This window comes from Pipistrellus hanaki, assembly GCF_964339955.1.
Source record: "Pipistrellus hanaki genome assembly, chromosome: 10".
Taxonomy (NCBI): Eukaryota; Metazoa; Chordata; class Mammalia; order Chiroptera; family Vespertilionidae; genus Pipistrellus; species Pipistrellus hanaki.
The window spans coordinates 46,290,601-46,315,238 of record NC_140512.1 but is presented as its reverse complement, the minus strand read 5'-3'; the positions used below and the strand labels follow the sequence as shown (position 1 = coordinate 46,315,238).

The following is a 24,638-nucleotide window of genomic DNA, read 5'->3' as shown; positions in this document are numbered from 1 at the left end:
ACACAGAATGATAACCTGGCTTGATTTAAGGCTGGAATTTCAAGCTTTAGTACATAAATATCTTGGGTTAACTGAAACAAAACCAAAACTCCATGCTTTCATTCAAGCCAAACCTTAAGTGAGGGCCAACAGTTTTTTAGAAAGGGAGAGGACCTCTACATTAAAAGCTCTTAACTTCGTTGGGTCATGAAACCCACTGAAAACTTAATGAAATGTAAGGACCTTCTTGCTAGAAAAATCATATAAATGCAAAACTATATATATTTTTTCAGGGCATTTATACGCACTATCTAAAGACCACCTTATGCTTGGGCAAAGTACAGGGTGGAAAGAAAATGGAGAATACTTACATTCAGAAGTACTTACATGAAATCAGACTGGATTTTATGGGACCCACTGGCCATAGACTTGAACTCAACGCCTTCAAGGTCAATATCTTGTGGTAAACACCATTCCACCATGTTTCCTGTGGGGAAGGGAGAACACAGTTAAAAGAAGCAAAGTCATTCAAAGAACAAGACTGAATGAGTGCAGGGCTCAGCACACCTATCCCCGCAAGAAACAAACTCAATAACTTGTTAAAGCTTTAATTTACCTAAATTCTGTACTGTGTAGGTACAGAAAAATACTATACAAAGTGCCATCATAACTATTCAGCTCAATGGGTTTTTCCCAATGTGCATACACCTGTAACTAGCACCAAGACCAAGATGCAGAACAGATCTGTATGTCACCAACCCTCTCCTGACTTCCAGCACCATGCATTAACTTTACTGTTTTTGAAATCTGTATAAATGTGATCATCATGTCTGTTCTCTTTCGCTCAATAATTTTTGCAAGATTCATTCACCTGGGTGCGTGGAGCAAGTACTTCCACCCTATGCATATAACACTGTTTATCTACTTAACTGTTGATATACATTTATGGTTAATAGCTCATTCTCAATTTAATGCCATTACAAATATCACTCCTGTAGACTATCTGGTGGATACAATTGGAGGCCAAACTCCATTTCTCAGAACTCCCTTCCCTGTGTGTTTCAGGTCCACATGGGAAAATGGAAAGGAAGCAATCAGCTGTGTTGTATTCACAACAGAAGGTGGTGCAGGAGCACGAGGCTGCTCCCGGTGTGGGGTGCGGCCACCCTCCCCTGGGTCCACCTTCTTGGATCCTCTTCCAGCTCTCTGACTCCCAAGCCAGGAGTGCCTTTAGTTCCATAATGCTGGGCATTATCTTCATCAGGACACTCACGTGCTAAAGCTGGAGGCAGCGACGGGCTGACCCAGGTTCACATTCATCCAAATCAATTCCGGCTTGTTCTCTTTCTCCCCAACTTTACCGCCTTCTTCCATAACTGCTCACTAGTACACTCCGAGCTCCATGATCACACACAAAGACGACAGCCGTACACGTATCTAACCAGCTCCCACGCTGTGCAACACCACATTCCTGAAGTAAATCCCTGTATGTATCTCCGGGTAGTTCTCTCTTGGATTAACCTCTGACTGACACAATAAACACACATTGCTGTTGACTACATCACGAGAAGAAGTGCTGTAAAAATGCTCCCATCACTGCAAACTAGAAGACATCAATAGTTCCCCAAGTAGTATTTCCCAAAGCTTAGGTGGACAGGGCTTCCGCAAAAAAAATAAAACAAGGTTTTGAAAAGGGATTTGAGCCAAATAAGTTATATAAAGATGGAGAGGACAGATTATTGCAGAACTTCTCAGAGCCTTTATATGTTACTCTGCATTGTGAATCTCTATGAAATGAATATGGTGTTTAATGTTTCCACAATTATTTGGCCAATAAACCTATTTTTAAGGGGCATCTAAGGGAAATTTTATAGACATGCTACTAGATAAGGGATAGAAAGCTGGCCCTTAGTATCCATTCTTCCTTGCTCCTAGGAAACAGACCCTTCTATGTTTAGCTTGGCACATGGCCTTCCAAATGATAATTACATTTCTCAGCACCTTCTTGCATACGGGGATGCTGTCTACGTAAATTCTAGCCATCTCATTTACTCAACCAACGAGATATAGACAGAAGTGAGGTGTGTGGTTTACAAAATGTGGCTTTATCGGCAGGAAAATGATGCCCCTTCTTCTATCCTGCTGCTGGGAATGTGGATACAAGCTTTCCTGAATTATGAGGGGGCTGGCGTCCGCCTACTTGTCATAGAGGGGATGATGGAGCAAGAGCCACTGTGAGTCTAGGTCCCTGGATGACCTCGCGGGTCTGAGCCAGCATTCCCGCCCTGGGCCAGCCATCTCCTGATACATGATAAGGAAAAACTTCCTATCTTGATCCAGCCACTCTTAATTTGGGTCTCTGGCATTCATGGCTGAACCCAAGTTTTATCTGATGCAGCTGACCTGTGGAAGTAAGCAACCATCCTCAGCCTGGTTCTCAAAGCCTCCCTCCTCATTCCTCTTGTGTTTGGTCATGCCTTCTCGTATAGAAACGGAAAGAATCAGATGGACTAATGACATCCTGTTCACATCTAGACAGACGCAAGCACGTCAGGCCTGGGCAGAAAGGCACATCAGGCTGAGGAATCAGGGTCAGAACGCAGGCTCCCAAGCAGCACTTGGAATAGTTCCTTATCCAAAGGGAGAGTATTCATGCTGACACCCTCCTGGAGTGAAGGGAGGTAGATAAAACTACTGCAGCCTCATCCCAGCCTATCACCTCTGTCTTAGATGTCTGTCTCTCCAGGAGTCTGAACTTTAAAAAAAAATGTTTTTTATTAATTTAAGAGAGAGGGAGAGAGTAACAGGATCAAATGAGCAGCCAGGGTATGTGCCCTGATTGGGAATTGAACCGGTGACCTTTTGATGCATGGGATGATGCTCAACCAACTGAGCCATACCAGCCAGGGCAGGAGAGTTATTTATCTTCACATCCCAACATAGCACAGTGATTAGTACAGAATTGGAATAAAAATCAAAAGAAAAGAAAAAAAAATCCTCAGCTTTATTGAGGGCAGGCATGTTTTCTGATAAATTAATGTTAATTACCCTGGGGTCAATAATAGTGGTTATATAGGTAAATGTCCTTCTTCCTAGGGGACTTATACACAAGTATCTAAAAGTGAAAAATCACCATTAACTTTCAAAAAGCTCAGGGGGAGAAAAGGTATATCTGTAATATAATAAGTTCTGATATAATGCTGACTTTGGGTAAAACAATTGATATTTTAGGAAGAATTTGAATAGAGGAAATTTCACATTGCTTATGCTATTGACTCAAGGCAATTTCAGTCAAAACCACAGCAAATTATTTTGTGGATATTAACAAATTAATTCTAAAGTTTATATGAAAAGGCAAAAGGTCCAAAATAGCGAGTATTATGCTTAAGAAAAACAGAGGACTGATACTATCCAATTCTACAACTTACTATAAAACCATGGTAATCAAAACAGTGTGATATACAAGGGAAACAAAAGGAAAAATAAAGATAGGGAACTACACTAAACTAAATCTTTTGTACAGCAAAGGAAATCATCAAGAAAAGGATGCCCTAACTGGTTTGGCTCAATGGATAGAGTGTCGGCCTGTGGACTCAAGGGTCGCAGGTTCGATTCTGGTCAAGGGCATGTATCTTGGTTGCGGGCGCATCCCCATTGGAGGTGGTGGGGTGCAGGAGGCAAATACATTTTTTTTTTTAAAGAAAACCGACTGAATGGGAGAATATATTTGCCAATGATTCACCTGAGAAGGGGTTAATATCCAAAATTTACAAAGAAGTCAAATCAACACCAAAAAAAACCCACCAAAAATCCAATTTAAAAAATGGGCAGAGGACCTAAATAGACACTTCTCCAAAGAGAACATACAGATGACCAATAAACATGAAAAGATGCTCAATGTCACTAATTATCAGAGATGCAAATTAAAACCACAAAAAGAGCCCCAGCCTGTTGGCTCTGTTGGTTGGAGCATCGTCCCATCTACAAAAAATTTGTAGGTTCAATTCCAGGTCACAGCATATATGTGGGTTGTGGGTTTGATCCCCAGTTGGGAGGCAACATATCCTTGGGTGAGGATTAAAAAAAACACACACAAAAAAAACTACAATGAGATATCACCTCACACCTGTCAGAATATCATCAATAAATCAACAAATAACAAATGTTAGCAAGATGTAGTGAAAAGGGGACCATTGTGCACTGCTGGTGGGAATGTAGACTGGTGCAGCCACTGTGGAGAACAGTATGAAGTTTCCTCAAAAAAATTAAAAGTGGAGCTGCTCTATGATCCAGTGATCCCACTTTTGGATATATGCACAAAGAAACCGAAACAATAATTTGAAAGAATTTGTGCACCCTTATGTGCATTGCAGTGTTTTTTACAATAACAAGATATGGGAGCAATCCAGGTACTCATCAATAGACAAGTGGATAAAAAGTGGCGCTACATTTACACTACGGAATATTATTTGGTAATAAAATCTTATCATTTGCAATAACATGGATGGAACTAGAGAGTATTACACTAAGTGAAATAAGTCACACAGAGAAAGAAATACAATATATAATTTTACTTTTATGTGGGAGCTAAAGAAGAGAAAAAACAAACAAAACTGAAGCAGACTCATAGATACTGAGAACAGTGTGATGGTTGCTACAGGGGAGTAGGGTTGCGGGACTGGATGAAATAGCTGAAGGGATTAAAAAGTACAAATAACCACAAAATAGTCACGGGGATGTAAATACAGCATAAGAAACGATGATATTGCATTAAGTGTATATGTATGGTATCAGGTGCGTGCTTTGGATAACAGGGGAGCACTCTGTAGGCTATTCCATATGACTGTCTACTAAGCTGCACTCCTGCAACTGGTACAAAATAGTACTGAATATAAATGGTAATTTTACAGCAGTCTTCTTACATGAAAATCTATTCTTTTTTTAATGCATTTTCACACACACACACACACACACACACACACACCCGTAGTTTATTCTCTTCATTTTCTAACTTATCTCATGTATCTACATAAAATATAAATGTTCTTCAAAGCCTGCTTTGCTTTATTCCTCAAATATTGCTATGTAATGTTTTCATATCATTCAGGTTTAGGTATTTTAAATTTGCATTAATTATTTAGCAATGTGGTTTTACATTTTCAAAATACATGAGGAATTTTAACAATTTATCTATTTACATTAACTTATAATTTTATTATGTGGTAGTCAAAGATAATTCCTTATAATATTTTTTAATTTTTTTATGTGTTCTCTATGACTTGTTCATATCAATTTTTATAAATGTTCCATGTATAGTTGAGGAAAATGTGTATTTTTAAGTTGTTAGATATAAAATTCTATGTATCTAAAAAAAAAAGGGGGGGGGGGAGGAATGTGGTATTGGCAAAAGATTAGACAAGATTAAACAGATCAACAGAACAGAAGAATCCAGAAGTAGACCCACAACAATAGTCAACTCATCATTGCCAAAGGAGCAAAGGCAATACAATGAAGAAAAGAGTCTTTTCAACAAACTGCTGAAAACTGGACGTCTGCATATAAAAGAATGAATCTAGACAGAGACTGCACCTTTCACAAAAATTAACTCAATATGAATAGTACAATATATCTATATATAAGATGCAAAATTATAAAACTTCTAGAAAATAATATAGGAAAAAAATCTAACAGACCTTGTGTTTGGCAATGAGTTTTTAGATATAACACCATAAGCATGATCTCTGAAGAAAATTGGTAAGTTGTACTTCATTAAAATTAAAAACTTCTGATCTATGAAAAACACTGTTAGGAAAAAAACAAAAACAAAAAACAAACAAACAAACAAACAAAAAACATGCCACAGACTGGGAGAAAATATTTTCAAAAACATATCTGATGAAGGCTTATATCCAAAATACAAAGGGATCTTAAAACCCAACATTAAGAAAACAACCCAATCTTTTAAATGGGCAAAAGATATGAACAGATATCTCACCAAAGATGATATATGGATGGCAAATGAGCATGTGTAAACATACTCAACATCATATGTCATTAGGGAAATGCAAATTCAAACACCATGATACTACTACATACCTATCGTAATAGCCAAAATCTGAAACACAGAGAATTCTAAATGCTGGTGAGGATGCGGAGCAACAGGCACTCTCAGTCTTTGCTGGTGGGAGTACAAAATGGTCTGGTCACTTGGGAAGACAGTTTGGCATTTTTTTACAAAAGTAAACATATTCTTACATATGATTCAGCAAGTGTGCCCCTTTGCATTTAACCAATGAGCAGAAAACTAATGTCCACCCAAAAGCCTTCACATGAATGTTTATGGCAGCTTTATTTATAATTGTCCCAAACTATAAGCAAGCAAGATGTCCTTCAACAGGTAAAAGGATAAACAATACATGGACTGTCTATACAATAAAATACTATTCAGTAATAAAAATAAATCAGCTATCAAGACACGAAATAACTTCAATGTATATTGTTAAGTAAAAGAAGCCAGTCTAAAGATAACCAAATATTATATGACTAGAGGCCCGGTGCATGAAATTGGTGCATTGGAAGGGGTCCTCTCAGCCCAGTCTGTGCCCTCTTGCAGTCTGGGACCTTTCAGGGAATGTCCACCTAAGCCAGCAGTTAGACATCCTTTTCACAGTCTGCTCCTTACCACCTGCCTGCTCGCTGTTCCTTACCACTTGGCTCACGGCTCCTTAGCACTGCTGCGAGGTGGGAGAGGCTCCTGCCACCATAGCTGTGCTTGCCAGCCATGAGTCCGCTTCTGCCTGAGCCGTGATCCCACAGCGCACTGACCACTATGGGGCAGCTCCTGCATTGAGCATTTTCCTCCTGGTGGTCAGTGCTCATCATAGCGACTGGTCATTCTGCCATAACAGTTGCTTAGTTTTTTATTATATACACTAGAGCACATGTGTCAAACACAAGGCCCGCGGGCCAAATCCAGCCCGCCAGGCCTTGCAATGTGGCCAGCACCGCGCTGTCATTACTGCACTCCGCTGTCAGTTTATGACATTGTCAGTTTATGACTGTTCAGTAACCATTCGGCCCGCGATTTAGGCTGGATTTTAGATTTTGGCCCCTTCTCTGATTGAGTTCGACACCCCTACACTAGAGGCTCGGTGCACGAAATTCATGCATGGGGTGGGGGAGTGTCCCTCAGCTCAGCCTGCACCCTCTCCAATCTGGGACCCCTCGAGGGATGTTCAACTGCCTGTTTAGACCCAGACATCCCTCTCACAATCCAGGACTGCTGGCTCCTAACTGCTCGCCTGCCTGCCTTCCTGATTGCCCCTAACTGCTTCTGCCTACCAGCCTGTTCACCCCCTAACCACTCCCAAGCCAGCCTGATAGATGTCTAATTGCTCCTCTGCCAGCCTGTTGGCCCTCAACTTCCCTCCTCTGCCAGCCTGGTCACCCCCAACTGCCCTCCCTTGCAGGCCTGGTGCCTCCCAACTGCCCTCTCCTGCTGGCCATCTTATGGTGGCCACCTTGTGTCCACATAGTGGCAGGATCTTTGACCAAGATGGCAGCCATCTTGTGTGTTGGAGTGATGGTCAATCTGCATATTACTCTTTTATTAGATAGTATAGAGGTCTGGTGAATGGGTGGGAGCCACCTGGTTTGCCCTGAATGGTGTCCCGGATCAGGTTGGGGGTTCCCTTGGGGCATGGGGTGGCCTGGGCAAGGGGCCTGTGGTGATTTGCAGGCCAGCCACACACACACACCCCTCCTCCCCCGGCAACCCAAGCAGAGGCCCTGGTATCCGGAATTTATTTACCTTCTACAATTGAAACTTTGTAGCCTGGAGCAGAGCCAAGCCTCCTGCTCGCTCTGTGGCTGCTGCCATTTCTGTTTGGATTTGTTTACCTTCTATAATTGAAACTTTATAGCCTTGAGTGGAGGCCTAGGCCGGCCAGGGCAGGTGGAAAGTTTTGCTTCCTCTGTTGCCCAGGGAAACCCTAGCCTGTTCTCTCCAGCTCCATGGCTGCTGCCACTTTTCTTGGGATTTATCTTCTATAATTGAAACTGTATCCTTGAATGGAGGATTAGGCCGGCCAGGGTGTGTGGAAAGCTTGGCTTCCTCTATTGCCGGGAAATTCAAACCTCTCAACTGCTCTCTGTGGCTGCAACCATCTTGGTTGGGGTTAATTTGCATACTTGCTGAGTGGCTGGTGGTCGTGGTTTGTGGGCATAGCTTGTGGATGTGGCAGAGTGATGATTAATTTGCATATTACTCTTTTATTATGTAGGACTAGAGGCTCAGTGTATGAATTTGTGCACCTTGAAAGGAACTGTGGGCCATGAGGCTACAGTTGGCACAGGGGTGGGTCTCGGCCCATATTCCTTGCCCCTGCCGGGCCCCTCCCGCCTTGGCCCCCAGTCCCCTGTCTGATGGTAGCCCCACTCCCACTGCCACCACTCCCACATACTGACAGCACCAGCCTGCTCACACCCTCTGACAGGGCAGAACAATTGGGGCTGGCACAAGCAGCAGGTGCCATCAGTTGATGAGTGGTGGCTGCTGCCCCGATTGCCCCTCAGGAGTAAGGGGGAGTTTGAGAAGCCCTCAGGGGCAATCAGGGCTAGCAGCCATCACTTGCACAGCGCCAAGTGATTGGGACTGGCACCAGGCACCAGCAGCAGGTGCAAGCAGCATCTCTGGAACTAGCGCAGGTGTGAGTGGAACCAGCACTGGCAGATGTGAGTGCTGGGAGGGATTGTGGGACGCAGGAGCAAAGACTTTTCAGTAACCACCAGAGGCTCACCCTGATGACAGTGACTGGTGCCCCGCTTTGGTCTGGCACCCCTGCTCACATGTCCCACCAGCCTGCCGCGGCCGACACCCACCACGTTCTGTGTGTGCCTCCTGGTGGCACACAGTCCACATCATAGCGACCAGTTGTTTAGTTGTTCTCCATTCGGTCTATTTGCATTTTAGAGTTTTATATATATAGATGATATAGATTCTAACTTTATAACATTCTGGAAAAGAAATATACTATAGAGATAATAAAAAGATCAGGGGAAAGAAAACATGAGTGGTTGGAGCACAGGGGATTTTGGGGCAGTAAAGCTATCCTGCATGATACTGTTATGGTGGATACATTATACATATTCAAAACCCTTAGTAAGTACAACAAAGAGTGAACCCTAATGTAAACTACTGGCTTTAGTTAATAATATATCAATATTAGTTCACCAACTGTGACAAATACACCACATTAATGCAAAATGTCAATATTAGGGGAAACAATCCTATATAATAAAAGGCCAGTGACCATAACAGTGTAATGTCCAGAACAACTGATCGACCAGTCGCTATGAGGTGCACTGACTACCTTTCAGTCCCTTTCCACAGCCCACAGGCTCAGATCACTGGATGGTGAGCGAGAATCACAGGGAACTGGGGTGGGTGGCAGTGGGACAGGACTGGGGACTGGAGAGTGGGTGGAAGGCAGACCTCTTGGTTCCTCCCTGCAGCCTGCTGGCTCTGATCACTGGATGGTGAACAGGGAACCACGGGATCTAAGGGGGGTGGCAGTGGGGTAGAACTGGGGACTGGTGAGCAGGCAGAAGATGGCCCTGATCAAGGCTAGGCCTAAAGACCCTACCCGCACACAATTTCATGGGCTGGGCCTCCAGAGGTATATAGAAACACTGTATTTTCTGCTCAGTTTTTTATAAGCCTGAAACTGCTCTAAAAATAATTTTTAAAAAAATTAATATATAAATTAACCGAGGTTAATTAAGCCTGGGCAGTAGTGACATTGTGGTTTTGCCTTATTCATAGGAAATTTATACTGCAGAATTTAGAAATGAAATGTTATGATGTCTGCAACTTACTGTCAAACAGTTCAGCAAAATAATTTTAAAAGCTTATTTATACATAGTCAGTTCTGCTATAATGCTGGCTAAGTTTGTTCCACATTAACTGATACATTAGGAACAATCAGATCACAGGGGATTTCATGTTTGGTGAGGTGTGATTTCAACCACAAGGCTCACAGTGTGAATGCAGAAAACTACATGCAGCTGAACTGAGAAACATATGAGTATACAAATGAACCTCTACCCATACAAACCTCAAACGCCTGCCTGTTGCCTCAGCTCACTGTGTGTGATGAGCCATGGCCATCACCTCTAGCGTTACCACTTTCCACCAAATTTCACATGGCTCTTCACCCACTATTTCACAATAACTCATAAGCTCAATCCCTCAACACTCACCATCATATGAAATCTCAGGTCTCTCTTAAGATCAAGTGTCATATTCTGAGTATTTGTGAGTATAACTATTGACCATATGTAAAACGGTCCTACCATTTTTATTAGATTCCATCATATTTTTAATGGGTCACTGGCGGGTTTTGAGTGTTGTGCCCCTGACCCCATTTTTCTCCTAAACCTGTGACTTTTATTGCATGATTTTCATAGTACAGTGATTCTTAGGAATGGATATTTCGCATTACAGCAGAACTGATTGCATAAGGATAAAGCAAATAAGGTAAAATGCCAACAAATGAGGACTCTCATGAAGGATATATAGGTTCTCACTGTACCATTCTTCCAGCTTCTCTGGGGTTTAAAATGTTTCAACATACACACTGGAGAACATAACTGAAATAATAGAGATGTGTAAAAACATAAGGTAAGCATAAGAGCCTTCACAAAAGTAAAAAAAATAAATAAATAATTGAGATAATGTGTTATAAACAGGGGGATGAAGAGGCATCATGACTAAAGATCATCCTTTAACAGAAATATTCCACCGTTCTCAGATATTGGAAACCAGTTTGTATAAGAAACTTGTAGAGCTTAAAGGAGAGTGATTTTTCGAGCATAGCAATCCTGGTGGCAAGCCATGTAATGCTAGGAAACCTGAACACTCCCTCTCCCAGGCTCAGTCTTCCCATGCCAAGCCCTTTGGCTCTGCAAACATGCTCACTGCACTTCCGGAGCTCTGCCAGGCACCTGGGGCCTGGATGGATTCAACAGAAGGGCTCACTCAGCGGTAGTCAATCAAAGAGAGATGCATCACGGTGATGGTGCCTTTTTTCCTTAATTCTCTCTCTTCCATCTCCACATTCACCCTTTTCTGGGCCGATGGCAGATACCTACAGACCCTGCCCAGCCTCTAGCTGCAAATAGACTTCTGAGGAGAGGTCCACATGACCGCACGAGGCTGTTCCTTTGTAAGATGACAATCTGCATTGTATACACTCAGCCTGTCATTCAGCAAATATTGGTGGAACATAACTCGTGCTCCTGCAAAAGCAAATAAGCCCTGTTTAAAGAAACGTGGACTAACAGCTTATTGGGTTGGCAGCTCAATTACGCAGGGGGCATTGCTGATCCTGGCTGAAGACGTACCTGCCACGCCACGGTCAGCCTGGCAGCTCTGTGTGAGGGCCTCCCAGGGCTGATGTGTCACAAGCTCCTACGCTAGGTCAGGTACATTCTGACTTCTCCACATACAGGGTTGCCTAACGACCACACTCAGGCATATCTGGGTTTCATCAACCACCATTTCTTTAGGGAAAGTAGATATTAGTTGTTGCTGCCTGTTAGAAAGTTCATCTCATATATTTAAAGTAGAAAAGGCAATGATATTGAACCAAAATGATCTCTTTCTAATGGGAAATATGTGACTTTCCATCCTCCTTCTCTTTTGTTGTTGGGTGTTTCCCAATCAAGAATTTCCTGTTGATGTCTTCATTTCGTAAGCAGTGGCTGCCTCAGCAGAAGGTCTGGTTACAGCTCCCTGTAGCCAGTTTTCCCCTCTCCAACATACACCTTGATTTTTACTCTTTCCACACCTTCCTCTCATTAGCATATACCCTGAGTGGCCAGATTATTCTGATCTCTGAATACATAATAATCTGGCCACTCAGTGTATATCCTACATGATAAAAAGGCTAATATGCAAATTGTCCCCTCCACCAGGAGTTCAACCAACAGGCAGGCTGGCCAACTGCCTATGTCCCCTTCCCCTGGCCAGGCTGGCCGGACCCCACCCATGCACAAATTCATGCACCAGGCCTCTAATATATATACTGACGGGCCAGATTATTATGCGTTCAGACATCATAATAATCTGGCCATTCAGTGTATACGTGCCTTAATTCCAAAGGGGAAATAGAGGAATCCTGTCTAGTGAATAAAAGCAAGAATGCATGGCCCCAACACCACATGGAAGAGACTTCAAAAGATTTGGTTCACAATCCAACACCAGAAAAGTAAGTAGCCCATATCACTTGATTTTTGTCCTTAACCAGTTTTAAATATGTAGTCTTAAAGTCACTTAGAATGAGGAGATTTCCAAAACAAAGGAAGTGGCAGTTTAAAGAAACTCGGGGCAGGGAGAAACTTGTCCTGGTGATTTTGAGTCAGCCACATGCCATCCAGGCCTGCATTCCAGTGCATTCAACTGTCATGGAAAAACCTTTCCATTTTTCAGACCCAATATCGTTTTACTCTGGGCCGGGCGGTGTGGGGAAGGAGGTCAGGCACTGGAGACAGGCTGGCCTGGATCGCTCTGTCCCTCTCCACCCCGTGAGTAAGATGACGTAGGCTCGGTTCATCAGTTTTTCTCACCATTACAGTCTAGATTAGGGGTGTCGAACTCAATCAGAGAAGGGGCCAAAATCTAAAATCCAGCCTAAATCGCGGGCCGAATGGTTTACTGAACAGTCATAAACTGACAATGTCATAAACTGACAGCGGAGTGCAGTGATGACAGCGCGGTGCGGGCCACATTGCAAGGCCTGGAGGGCTGGATTTGGCCCGCGGGCCTTGTGTTTGACACATGTGGTCTAGATTGTTGGAAGGATTAGTTCCTGACACACGGTGGGCACTCAATACCCAGTGGGCATTAGAATTCCCACTCCTGCTTTACCCTCCTTAGACTTTCAAGAGAAGCAGCAGAATTCACAGCAGATAGCCACAAACTGACTTCTCCCTGAAAACCACAGTGGCTGAGTCACCTGGGAAAGGCTCCACACTCTGGGACTAGTGAAATTAACCACAACTGTACTTCATTGGCATCAGATGGAAACTTCAGAGAAAGGACACATCAGAGTTGAATTAAGAGACCTTCCTGTTGGCTCTCAGAACTGGCCTTCTCTTGGCCTCTTTCAGCCAGCCATTGTCAGGACTGCTCTTCCTATTTCAAAGTTACACTCCAAATTTTCCATCCTCATTGCTCTTTGTCACCTTCCCACCGATGGCCGGAGCCTTGTTTGCACAAGTCAGATGACCTGGGCAGTATCCAAGTCATGTCCCAGACACCACACCTAGCCCTAATCCCAGTGCACCTCCACCAACTCCACTGTTCAAAAGAAAATCCTCATATGCTATTGACTACACAGAAAGCGCATGCAGACTACAATTTGTGCAGTGGTTCTCAACCTTTCTAATGCCTCGACCCTTTAATACGGTTCCTCATGTTGTGGTGACCCCCAATCGTAAAATTATTTTCGTTGCTACTTCATAACTGTAATGTTGCTACTGTTAATGTAAATATCTGTGTATTCTGATAGTCTTAGGCTCTACTGCAGCGGTTCTCAACCTGTGGGTCATCTAAGACCATCAGAAAACACATATATTTACATTACGATACATTAACAGTAGCAACATTACAGTTTTGAAGTAGCAACGAAAATAATGTTACGGTTGGGGGTCACCACAACATGAGGAACTGTATTAAAGGGTCGAGGCATTAGAAAGGTTGAGAACCACTGAATTAGTGTTAGTGATCTTTGTACACTCATTTGACATAAACACAGAGCATTCAGATGCACTAAACTAAATAGGTGTTTAAATGTAATTTAGGCACTGATAGAGACTGAGGGAAGACCAGGTAGCAATTCATCCTTAATCAGGAGAACAAAGGGAAAAGAAACATTTTTAAAACCTCATTGGATTCTCTTTCCCTCAGCCATCCTCCCCTCCCCCCCCCCCCCCCCCACACACACACACACACACAGTACAGAAATTTCCACACCCACACATCTACAAAATACCTCTGGGGAAAATGTAGCCATTCAAAGTGAATCTCATAAAGAAATAGCCCAATGGAGCAGATTCACAGGTGTCATGCTTTGTAGGCCCAAAGCTGTATCTGCCTCAGGCCTACCCACACACAAGTCCTCAGTCTCATGGTAAGACAGCTATGTCACTTCCATAGACAAAGAGAGGCATGATTTCCAAATGTGACAATGTCTTTTCCCTTAATTAAGCAGAGAAAAGAACATTTTACTAGAAACCCAAATTAAAACTTTAAATCAAGGCTCTAAATAAAGGGTTGAACACGTGAAAAAGCGATATTCTGGCTGCCGACCTTTCCCACCAGCTTGCATCATTAGCATCTGGGCCCAGTTTCAATAGCAGCTTTGTAGCCCAGATGGCCAGCACTGCCATTCTAGGGTCTCCCTGCTCCAGATAAAGACGGAGTGTGTGAATGTCTGTGTGTGTGTGTGTGTGTGTGTGTGTGCGCGCGCGCACACACACTCACAAGCTCCTAAGTCCTCGCATCATTTGTAGATACAACAACTATCATTTTCAACCATGAAAAGAACATCTTTTTATGTCTCTCGGATTTTTCCTACAGATGCCCAACCCAGCTTTCCAAACCTTGTATCTAAATGTATAAAGGAATTACTCTCTTCTGTAACCAGAAGAATTATACTGTCATGTGTAAACTGGGTATAAATGATCACCAAATAACAGTGGTGATTAGAATTAAATGAAACATTGTAGTAAAACGCCTGCCTATCTAGAGTAAGTGTCCAGGTATCATTTGCAATGCCTTCTTTCCACACTATCCTTGATCTGAAAACCATTACATATGCACACCTGTGTCTACATCACACAAACCCACAAACCAGGGGTCTTCAAACCACGGCCTGCGGGCCACATGCGGCCCGCAGAGGAGTCTGATCCGGCCCGCCAGGTTTTTTGGGCAGTGAGCGCAGCCGAGGTGTTACAGTAGGAATTAGTAGTTCATATAGTCCGGCCCTCCAGCTCTCTGAGGGACCGTGATCTGGCCCCCACTTTAAAAAGTTTGAGGACCCCTGCACAAAACCATGCTCACCAGCTGTGACTGACAAGGAAGGGCGGGTCCCAGCTCTGCCTTTCAATTTTATCAACTCCACCTGTGGTTAACACAGGATTTTTTCTTTTCTCTTTCCCCTCCCTCCACTCTACCATCAGAGCTACCACGGCTGAATCACTGTTAACATCCCATTTCTCCTATTACTCTTTAATACTTTCCAGAATGAATCTTACGCTCCCATCAACTGTAGGCCTCACTGAACATTGTCTCAAGGGTTGTGGAAACTGTGACTTTAAAGCAAAATGACATACAACAAAACCAATTTTACCGAAGGCTAATTGATATAAAAAAAAGAATTAAGCGTCTATCCCATATTTCTGGTAACAAAAACGTCACCAAAGTTCTAAAGACCCAAATGTTTCAAATATCAAACACTGAAATAAATGTTAGCTATACATGCATTTAGGGAAAATTAATACAAAGGGTCCAGTTAAGGGTGGCCGGTGGCTGGAGCCTCTCCCGGCAGCTCAGGGCACAGGTGAGAACCCACCATGGACAGGATGCCCTTTCATGTCAGGACACGCTAATGTCCACACACTCACACGGGGGCCATTGAGAAATGCCCTTCACTTCATGTGCGCATCTCTGGGGTAGGGTTAGGGGTGGGGGTGGGGCTGGAGTTCCTGGAGTAAACCCAGGAAGAGAGGGAGAATGTGAAAACTCCACAGATGGTGGCCCTAGTCAAGCCAAGAACTGATAACCCCCACCCCACCCCATCAACGTTATTTACCAAACTAGTTGAACGAAACAATGTTACTTGAGGTCCTGCTATATTTACTTGCAGGTGATGGGGTAGGGCATAATGAATATTATTAGTTACAAAGTTATCTGTTTTTGCCTAACAGGAAGGGTTACTTTGGTTAAAAAAAAAAAAAAAAAAAAAAAAAAAAAAAAAAAAAAGTAGTTTTTCAAACTACTGGTATCTGGAAGGCCTAACTATATGCGAATAGCACTTAAAAACATTTTATTTTTTTTTAACAAATGGAATAGGAATATGCACTACATATAGAAGGGATTGGTACTATTTCATGAAACATTTGTCTGAGTTACATATGTCTCCATATGAAAGTATTGATTGTGATGTAAAGTTAATTTCATAGGGTGGGTCATAGTAAAAAAAAAGTTTGAAAGCCATTGGGATGGGGCCAAGCAACAGTCAGAATGGCCTGGTCTCCTCCCCAAGAACTGTCACTTCCTGTGTCTTGTTGGCTGGTAACCCCTGACCAAAGTTACAGCACCCTGCCAGGACCTACCTCCTGCCTGCCTGCATCCCCACCTCAGGGTCCTTACTCATTTTTTGTCCTCTGCATGGCACCCATAAAATTCTTCCTAATAGGATCCCTGCTCATTGATGGAGGGCCAGGAGGGGGATTCCAGAAACAAGTGCTATCTATACCCTTCATTAATAGGCACTCCACTTTCCTGTAACTCCGCCGGAGTGATGGGCACAAAGACACACCTGGGCTTTCCTAGACCACAGAATCACGGCCTCCGCTCTCCTGCCTCCAATTAGTAACCACAAAGCAGCTCTCTCGGTGAGAGGCCCCTGGCGGCCAGGGCCGGCTGAGAGAGGATCTTCTATTCACTCACCCTGACCCCCCGGGAGGTCCTCCACCAGGACAGGGCACATGCACTTCCTGACTGGGTGGCCGGCTAAGGGTCATGTGCCCATACCCTTTAATCGCCAAATAACCCGGCAAGAGCCTACCAGAGTAGGCTTCCCCTTTCTTTAATCGTTCTCCGGCTCAGCCCCTCAATCCTACCCCTTAATGCCGCCGGCATTAATTCCTAAACACAATAAGGTCAGAGAAAGTAAAGTTGGCTGCTGGCAGAGTTAGGGACAGGTGGGGAGCGAGGGCGGGAAGCATAGGACGCTCAGATTCAGGAGGGACGGTCCAACTCTTAAAGGGGGAGAAAAAAATCCCTCTTCTTAGCCCAGCAAGAAAAGAAAACAAAAGCCACAAACAAGACCCTCTATCGGCGCAGCACAAACACGCAGCGAGGATGGGCGCGCGGACTGCGGGCAGCGGAGCAGCAGCCTGGCTGGGAGGAGAGGGGGTCTGGGGGCGCCGGGAACAAAGCCCCGCGTCCCGCGCCCAAACTCAGGGGGACACCCTGCCGGGGACACCCGGCTCCCTCCGCAGGAGCCCGCCGCGGGGTGCGGTGCAGGTGTGTAGGTGCGGGTGCGCGCGCAGCCAGCCCCTCCCCCGCCGCCGCCCCCCAGCCCTGGTTTGGGGGCGACACCCCCCCTCCCACCCCGGGTCTCTCGGAGAGGCTCTCACCCGAGCGGGGATCGAAGGTGACCACGAACACGGCCACCACTTGGTCCTCCTCCACGTCGCCCAGCTCCAGGCGCCCGGGCTGCAGCAGCACCTCGGGAGCGCCCAGCTCGTGGGGCTCCCGCCGCCTCGGCGCCTCCGCGGGCCCCCGGCCGCCCCCGCCCCGGCCCCGGCCCCCAGCCTGCAGCTCCGGGGCCTGCGGCGGGGAGACGGCGGGGCCCTCGGCCCAGCGCAGCAGCGGCGCCGCGTCGCCCCGCTCCACCATGGCGAAGCGAGGAGGAGCCGCGGGCGGGAGGGGCGGGCGCAGGGGCGGGCTGCTGCGGAGCTCCCCTCGCCCGCCGCCCGCGGCCCGCGCTCTCCGCCGCGCCCGCACCTGCCCCGCGGCCCCGCCCGGCCCCGCTGCCCTCCCGCGGGCGTCCCCTCCCCCAGGCTTCGCTGGACTCCGTGCCCAGGTTTGAGGGTGCACGGACGCCTACGCGCTCGGGTACAGGAAATGTGCGGTGACAGTCCGCGCATCCACCTGGATCTGGTTACCTGTGCCTGGCTTATGGCGCCTTCTTACCTACAATTCCGTGGGATAACTGTCCCACCGTGCATTTTTACAGATCACCATTGTTTTTGAAAGCCCCCTTGTCCTATGGGCCATGACAGATGTGCATTACATAATCCTGGATGTGCGGGGCCAGAGCCTCAGCTGTGCTGGGAAGTGGAGAGGGAGCACTGACAGCAGCAGGGTGCTGTGGGGCTTGGGATGGGGCTGGTTGGTGTCCTGGAGCCTGGTGCTTTGGGGTCTGGCCTGGGGTAGTGTGTCTGTAACCCAGGCTGGTGTGCCCTGGAAAGAGCCAGATAGTGTCCTGGCCCTGGCCTTCCTGGACTTTGGGGCTCCCCACCCATTTCAGACCGTTTCCACGGAGCGTGGTGGTCAGTTGTCCTGGTGGAGTGGGGGAGAGGGAGGTTAGGGGAGAGGTTGAACTAAATCTATAAATGACTAAATCAGTTGCTATTCTTTTTTGGGGGAAATGCTGCATAGATTCTTTATTGTGCTGTCATAGTTTCAGCCTGAAAGTAGCAGCCTTGGGCAGTCATTGAGTAACTCCTTGGGAAGAGGGGTGAAATCATATTATCATTGCATCTCTGGCATGTAGGACGCGAATCTTCATAAACACCCTCTGGGTAACTCAGCATGAGTCCACTGGGTCCTTCTGAGAGGGACAAGCTGCCCGCCTTCCTGAACCTTGGATGAATTAGGTATCTGAACAAGTCCCTCTCCTCACCATGGTTTTTCTCGTTATTTTAATAGCTATTCCTAGTTCTTATTTCCCCCTCCTGTAAATGAGTGATGTAGCCACCAGATTTGTCCAAGGGTTGAGACATTCAAAATGTTATTTTAAATCCAGAATAGGGGTTCTAGAAAATCCTCAAGCAATTTCCAAAGATACCAGCTGTAGGTGTGACTTTCCTCTTTCTCCCCCGAGGGACTTTCCTGATCTTTGTGTGAGCCCAGCCTCCCTGAGTTTAATATCCTCGAGCTGCATATATGCCAGGAAATAAATTCGAAATACTCATCCCAATCAATTTTCTATATAAACAGGAGGCTAAAATGTCCAAACCCTAAACCTAGAGCCTTTTATAAGAGTGTGTTTTATATAATGAAGATATATTTAGTGTAGACAGCGCCTGGGAAAGCACGTGGGCATTTCTTTAATTGTTGTCAGCTGAGTCTGAGGCGACTGGCAGAACCGCATCTCAGATACACATTCCCCAAGAAGGCGGAAAGTGTTATCAGCACTGACCTTTTACCTTTGTCCAGGTGCTGGTGGTTTCGGGTCTAGATATGTAAATCCAGTCAAGCACCAGGAATGCTAGGGCCTACTCAAGAATACAAAATAAGCTCCTTTGATCCTAAGTTTTGGTGACACTTCCTGGTATTTGGGGGTATAAAATAAATGCACTGCGTGGGCTCAGGGTCCTGTCCCTCCATCAGAGTGCAGCATCCCACCTGGCTCGCAACTTGCTTCTATTACTGCATCTTGCTTTCTTTCTTAACTAGAGGCCCGGTGCACGAAATTCGTGCACAGAGGGGGTGGGTGTCCCTCAGCCCAGCCTGCACCCTCTCCAATCTGGAACATCCCTCTCACAATCCAGGACTGCTGGCTCTCAACTGCTTGCCTACCTGCCTTCCTGATTGCCCCTAACCGCTTCTGCCTGCCAACCTGATCACCCCTAACCACTCCCCTGCCAGACTGACTGATGCCTAACTGCTCCCCTGCCAGCCTGTTTACCCTTACCCCTCTCCCCCTTGCAGGCCTGGTAACCCCTAAATGCCCTCCCCTGCAGGCCTGATTCCCCCCCAACTGCTCTCCACTGCAGTCCTGGGTCCTCCCTAACTGCCCTTCCCTGCAGGACTGGTCACACCCAATTCCCCTCCTCTGTCAACCTAATCACCCCTAATTGCCCTCCCCTGCAGACTTGATCGCCCCCAATTGCCCTCCCTTGCAGGCCTGGTCCCTCCCAAGTGCCCTCCCCTGCTGGCCATCTTGTAGTGGCCATCTTGTGTCCACCTGGGGACAGGATCTTTGACCACTTGGGGGCAGCCATCCTCTGTGTTGGAGTGATGATCAATCTGCACATTACTCTTTTATTAGATAGGATCCCCAGCTCCTCCACTCAGAACTGAACCTGTTCCTTTTCCATGCTGGACGCGGAAAGATAGAAATACCTCTACAATTTAGTATTTGGAAAGTAAAATAATTTTATTTTAAAATTTTGACATATGGGGTTCTCAAGGGCACATGCCTGGGTTGGGACTCAATTCCCAGTAGAGGGCATGGCATGCAGGAGGTATTTCTCATCACTGGTGTTTCTATCCCTTCCTCTTTGAAATCAATAAAAATATACTTAAAAATAAATAAAGTGAGCCGAAACCGGTTTGGCTCAGTGGTAGAGCGTCAGTCTGCGGACTGAAAGGTCCCAGGTTCGATTCCGGTCAAGGGCATGTACCTTGGTTACCGGCACATCCCCAGTAGGTGGTGTGCAAGAGGCAGCTGATTGATGTTTCTCTCTCATCGACGTTTCTAGCTCTCTATCTCTCTCCCTTCCTCTCTGTAAAAAATCAATAAAATAAATAAATAAATATACAAACAAACAAACAAATAAATAAATAAATAAAGTGTATATAAAATACATTACATTAAAGTACCTTTGATCTATAACCTCACCACTAATTGGCCCCTGGTAAGATTTGCTTGTCCTAGTTCATCAATTCTAGGAAGCAAAATGTTTACTTGTTCACATTGCTCTGGTGACTCGCCATTGCTGCAGGCCCCACGGAGGTCTTGGTCTCACAGAGGAGATCTGTGTTTGCCTTTGTCAGCCATCTGGAGACACCACCAAGCTGAGGCTATTTCGAGTTAAATTCTCTGCTTGAGGTTCTTTGAACCACGCTGGTAGTATAAATTTAAGATGCAAGCTAGGTTGATCCCTAGATTATATTTCAAATTCTTTTGTGGGGCAAAGTGGAGAGAAACAAGTTTCCTTGCCTGGCCCTCTCTGCAAGGGAGGTTTGTCACAGCTGTATACAGTGTATCATCTTAATTTCCCATCATGGGCATTTTTTTTTTCTTAGTGGCAGGTATATAATGGTATATCTTAGAATTGACAATAGAATTAGATATTTTTCTTTTCTATATTTACATATAGAAATCATACTGTATATCATTTGTATTTTTATTCTTTAACCTCAGGACATGACCATTTTTTAATTCTATTAGAACTTTTTATATGTATTATTTTCAAGGTTTTCATTGTATGTTTGGAAAATTTACTTAATCATTCTCACTCTTATTGTTGGAAAAATCAAGCCCTTTCCTTTGTTGTTGTTGTGCCTAAAGGGTTGGCTGAATTCCACTCTGAACTAGCACTAGATACCTATTATATGCCAAGCCCTGCAATGAAGAAGACAGACATCCCCTCTCGTCAGGCTTACAGCCTGGCAGGGAAGGCAGCTAGCAAGCAAGAAAGGAAATCTAGAATGAGGGGTGACAGGCAGGGCAAATGCAATCAACCATTGAGGTTGCTGACTATGACAGGTTGCCAGAGGTGGGAACACCGGGTTAAACTGTATTCATGTTCTTAAGGTTCTCTCTTGTACTGCCAAATTGTTGACTCACAAGTGTGTAAGGACATCAATTTAATTTCATTCCTGTCCAAGTTAGATATTGCCACTTAAAATATTTTTTGCCAATATCTCAGATGTAAATGACATTTTGCTTTGAGATAATGTTTTGTGACTGCATCTAATCCTAGTTTCCAACTATATGCTATTGACTTGTGGTTCCTCACTTATCATGTGGGGTCTTGATGCTCTTGTTATCAACTTGCATAACTTCTGTATGCACTAAGAATATTCATCTTTTGGCTGGAATAATTTTTGTTAATATCATTTCTAATTTACTGTGTAGTTTAATGCTGCTTAATTGCTTGATGAAATGTTGAAATTCTACATTTTATGTAGTCAAAGTTAGCAATTCTTTTGGTGCTGCTTTAACATTTGGGAAGTTGGTCCCCACCCAGAAATTTGATCAACATTCACTTTTATTTTCTTCTAGTTACTTATAGATTTATTTTCCACATTTGATATCTTTTTAAAATATTTTATTGATATTTAACAGGGAGAAGGATAGAGAGCTAGAAATGTTGATGAGAGAGAAACATCGACCAGCTGCCTCTTGCACACCCCCCACTGGGGATGTGCCCGCAACCAATGTACATGGGCTTGACCGGAATCCAACCTGGGACCTTTTAGTCCGCAGACCCACGCTCTACCACTGAGCCAAACCGGTTTCGACTCACATTTGATATCTTAATCTATTCATATTTATGTGATATAAAATAAGACTCTAAATTTTATTAATTGAATAGTTACCCAATAATGGCTACACCACTTATAAAAAAAACCTTCTGGGTCCTATGATTATAATTCCCTTTTAAGGTACAATATTAAGTTACTGATATTGTCCATGTATTCTTCACCATTGACCTGTCTATTCTTATACTAGCACCACACTAGGTATATGTGCATAAAATAATATAGCTGGTGTGGCTCACTGGTTGAGTGTCGACCTATGAACCAGGAGGTCGCTGTTTGATTTCTAGTCAAGGCCCATGCCCGGGTTGTGGCCTCTGGGGTGTGCAGGAGGCAGCTGATCAATGATTCTCTCTTATCATTGATGTTTCTATCTCTCTCTCCCTTTCCCTTTCTCTCTGAAATTAATAAAAATATATTTTAAAAAACAATATGCAGGTATAATTTAGTTTTATTTCTGAGAGAGGTAGTCTACTCTTTGTCTTCTGCCATTGCTTCGACAATTATTTTTCCTTGTTAGATTTAAAATCATTTTATCCATTTTCTCCCCAAAAAGTGAGCTATTTCCCCCCCCCTTCAGATAGCACAAGAATTACATATTTACTAGAGAAGAATCAACAAATTTATTCTCTCTACCAGGAGCAGACTCCCTACCAGGTGAGGTTTCTGCCCATGCATGATCAGTCTGCATAATTAGTTGACCAGGGCAAATACTACTGGTCCAGATAGGAGCTCAGACTCTGGGACAAGCTGAGGTGTAACAGGGTGAAATTAAGAAAGTGTATGAAGATGATGAAGAAAATAATCTTCCTAATGGTTTAGGGACTATCTATACCCTTATCTGTCCCAGGACACTGTGGACCCAAAGCCACCCAGAGACTTCCTGGGGTTTCTGATCTGTCTCGGATTCCCGACTTCCTAACATCTATCTCAGACCATAGTAGCTGTAATGTCAGCCCCATCTGCACTAATATTTCTCTTCAGTTCTCCCAAATCATCTGGGCTGCAGGCACTTGTTGGTGTTGAAAGAACAGTAACTCATATACCTCAGAGGCTGAGCTCAGATTGGTGTAGGAATTGATAAAATAGATTATATATTCAAAGTTACTGAGTTACTTAAATTCAACATATCCCTGCCTTTCAGGCCTCTGAAATTTGCATTGGAGTTGGAAATTAAAAATTTGAAAGCTCATAAATGATATTCCTTCAACTATAGTGTCCATCATGAGGATACAATACAATGTATAGCAGGTACCTTGATTCACAGTATATACCATGTGTCAAGCCCTATTCCAGGTAATGGAGATAGAACATCAAATAAGAATTAAGTCCCTTTCCTGATGGGATTTAGATTCTATTGGGGGTGAGACAGGGGAGACAGGATTTTTTTAAATGAACCTTTAGATATGTAATATATGATAGCCCCGAGTGCTGTGAAGAAATGTGACCCAGCATAAGGGGCCAGTGGATGGGTAATGGGGATTATGTGGGGTTTATGGGAAGACCTCTTTGAGGGGATAACTGGAGGAAGCCCAGTAGTGAGGCTTGTGGGGAAGACTGGCATCTGGAGGGACAGGAAGGAGTCTGGAGCTGAATGTGTAAGGAATCAGGCTGTGGGGTGGATCCTAAGGTCCTGTGGGCCTTGGTACCGGGTTCTGGCTGTGAATTCTGAGGAAGTATGAGGCCCCAGAGGATCTGAGAATAAATCCTTTAAAAAGGATCCCTTTGGCTACTGGGTGGAGAACCTTAAAAAATGGTATGGGTGCCGAAACCGGTTTGGCTCAGTGGATAGAGCGTCAGTCTGTGGACTGAAAGGTCCCAGGTTCGATTCCGGTCAAGGGCATGTACATTGTCTGTGGGCACATCCCCGGTAGGGGGTGTGCAGGAGGCAGCTGGTCAATGTTTCTCTCTCATCGATGTATCTAGCTCTCTATCCCTCTACCTTCCTCTCTGTGAAAAATCAATAAAATATATATTTTTTTAAAAAGTGGTATGGGTGACTTTTTTTTTTTTTCTTCAAAGAGTTTTTATACTTCCTGCGCAGGGAGGAGGGGAAGGAGAGATGGTGGAGAAGGATGGGGTGCCTCTCTGAGGAAGAAATTGAATAATGTGTGCTAAAGATTATCCAAACTGCAAGAAAACTTGTTTTACAAAATAAGGCTTTGGGGGCCTAAATAATAGCCATTTTCAAGGGATATATATCTGCTTCTCTGTGTTACTGATCGTTCTAGCTTTTCTTTTGTCAGTTTGATAAGCTGTCTGATGCCTTAAAAGTTTTAACTGTCAATACCTGGAGGTGGGAGGGTGGCTGGGGTGCTGAAATTAAGGCAGATATATCCGGCAAAGACCTAAGGTGTGTGTATCCATTTGG

The 24,638-nt window shown here is 44.6% G+C and overlaps 1 protein-coding gene across 2 annotated transcripts in view; it reads right to left on the bottom strand.

Moving 5' to 3' along the window:
• Positions 1-17,789, bottom strand: part of DENND11 (DENN domain containing 11) — a 41,221-nt gene extending 23,432 nt beyond the window's left edge. For both annotated transcript variants that reach the window (XM_084896769.1, XM_084896770.1), the window contains exons 1-2: positions 17,407-17,789; positions 367-466 (exon numbers count right to left, since the gene is read on the bottom strand). In XM_084896769.1, coding sequence (XP_084752895.1) covers positions 367-466; positions 17,407-17,668 — 362 coding nt within the window. In that variant the 5' untranslated portion in view covers positions 17,669-17,789. The remainder of the gene's footprint in view (positions 1-366; positions 467-17,406) is intronic.
• Positions 17,790-24,638: the final 6,849 nt, after the last annotated feature.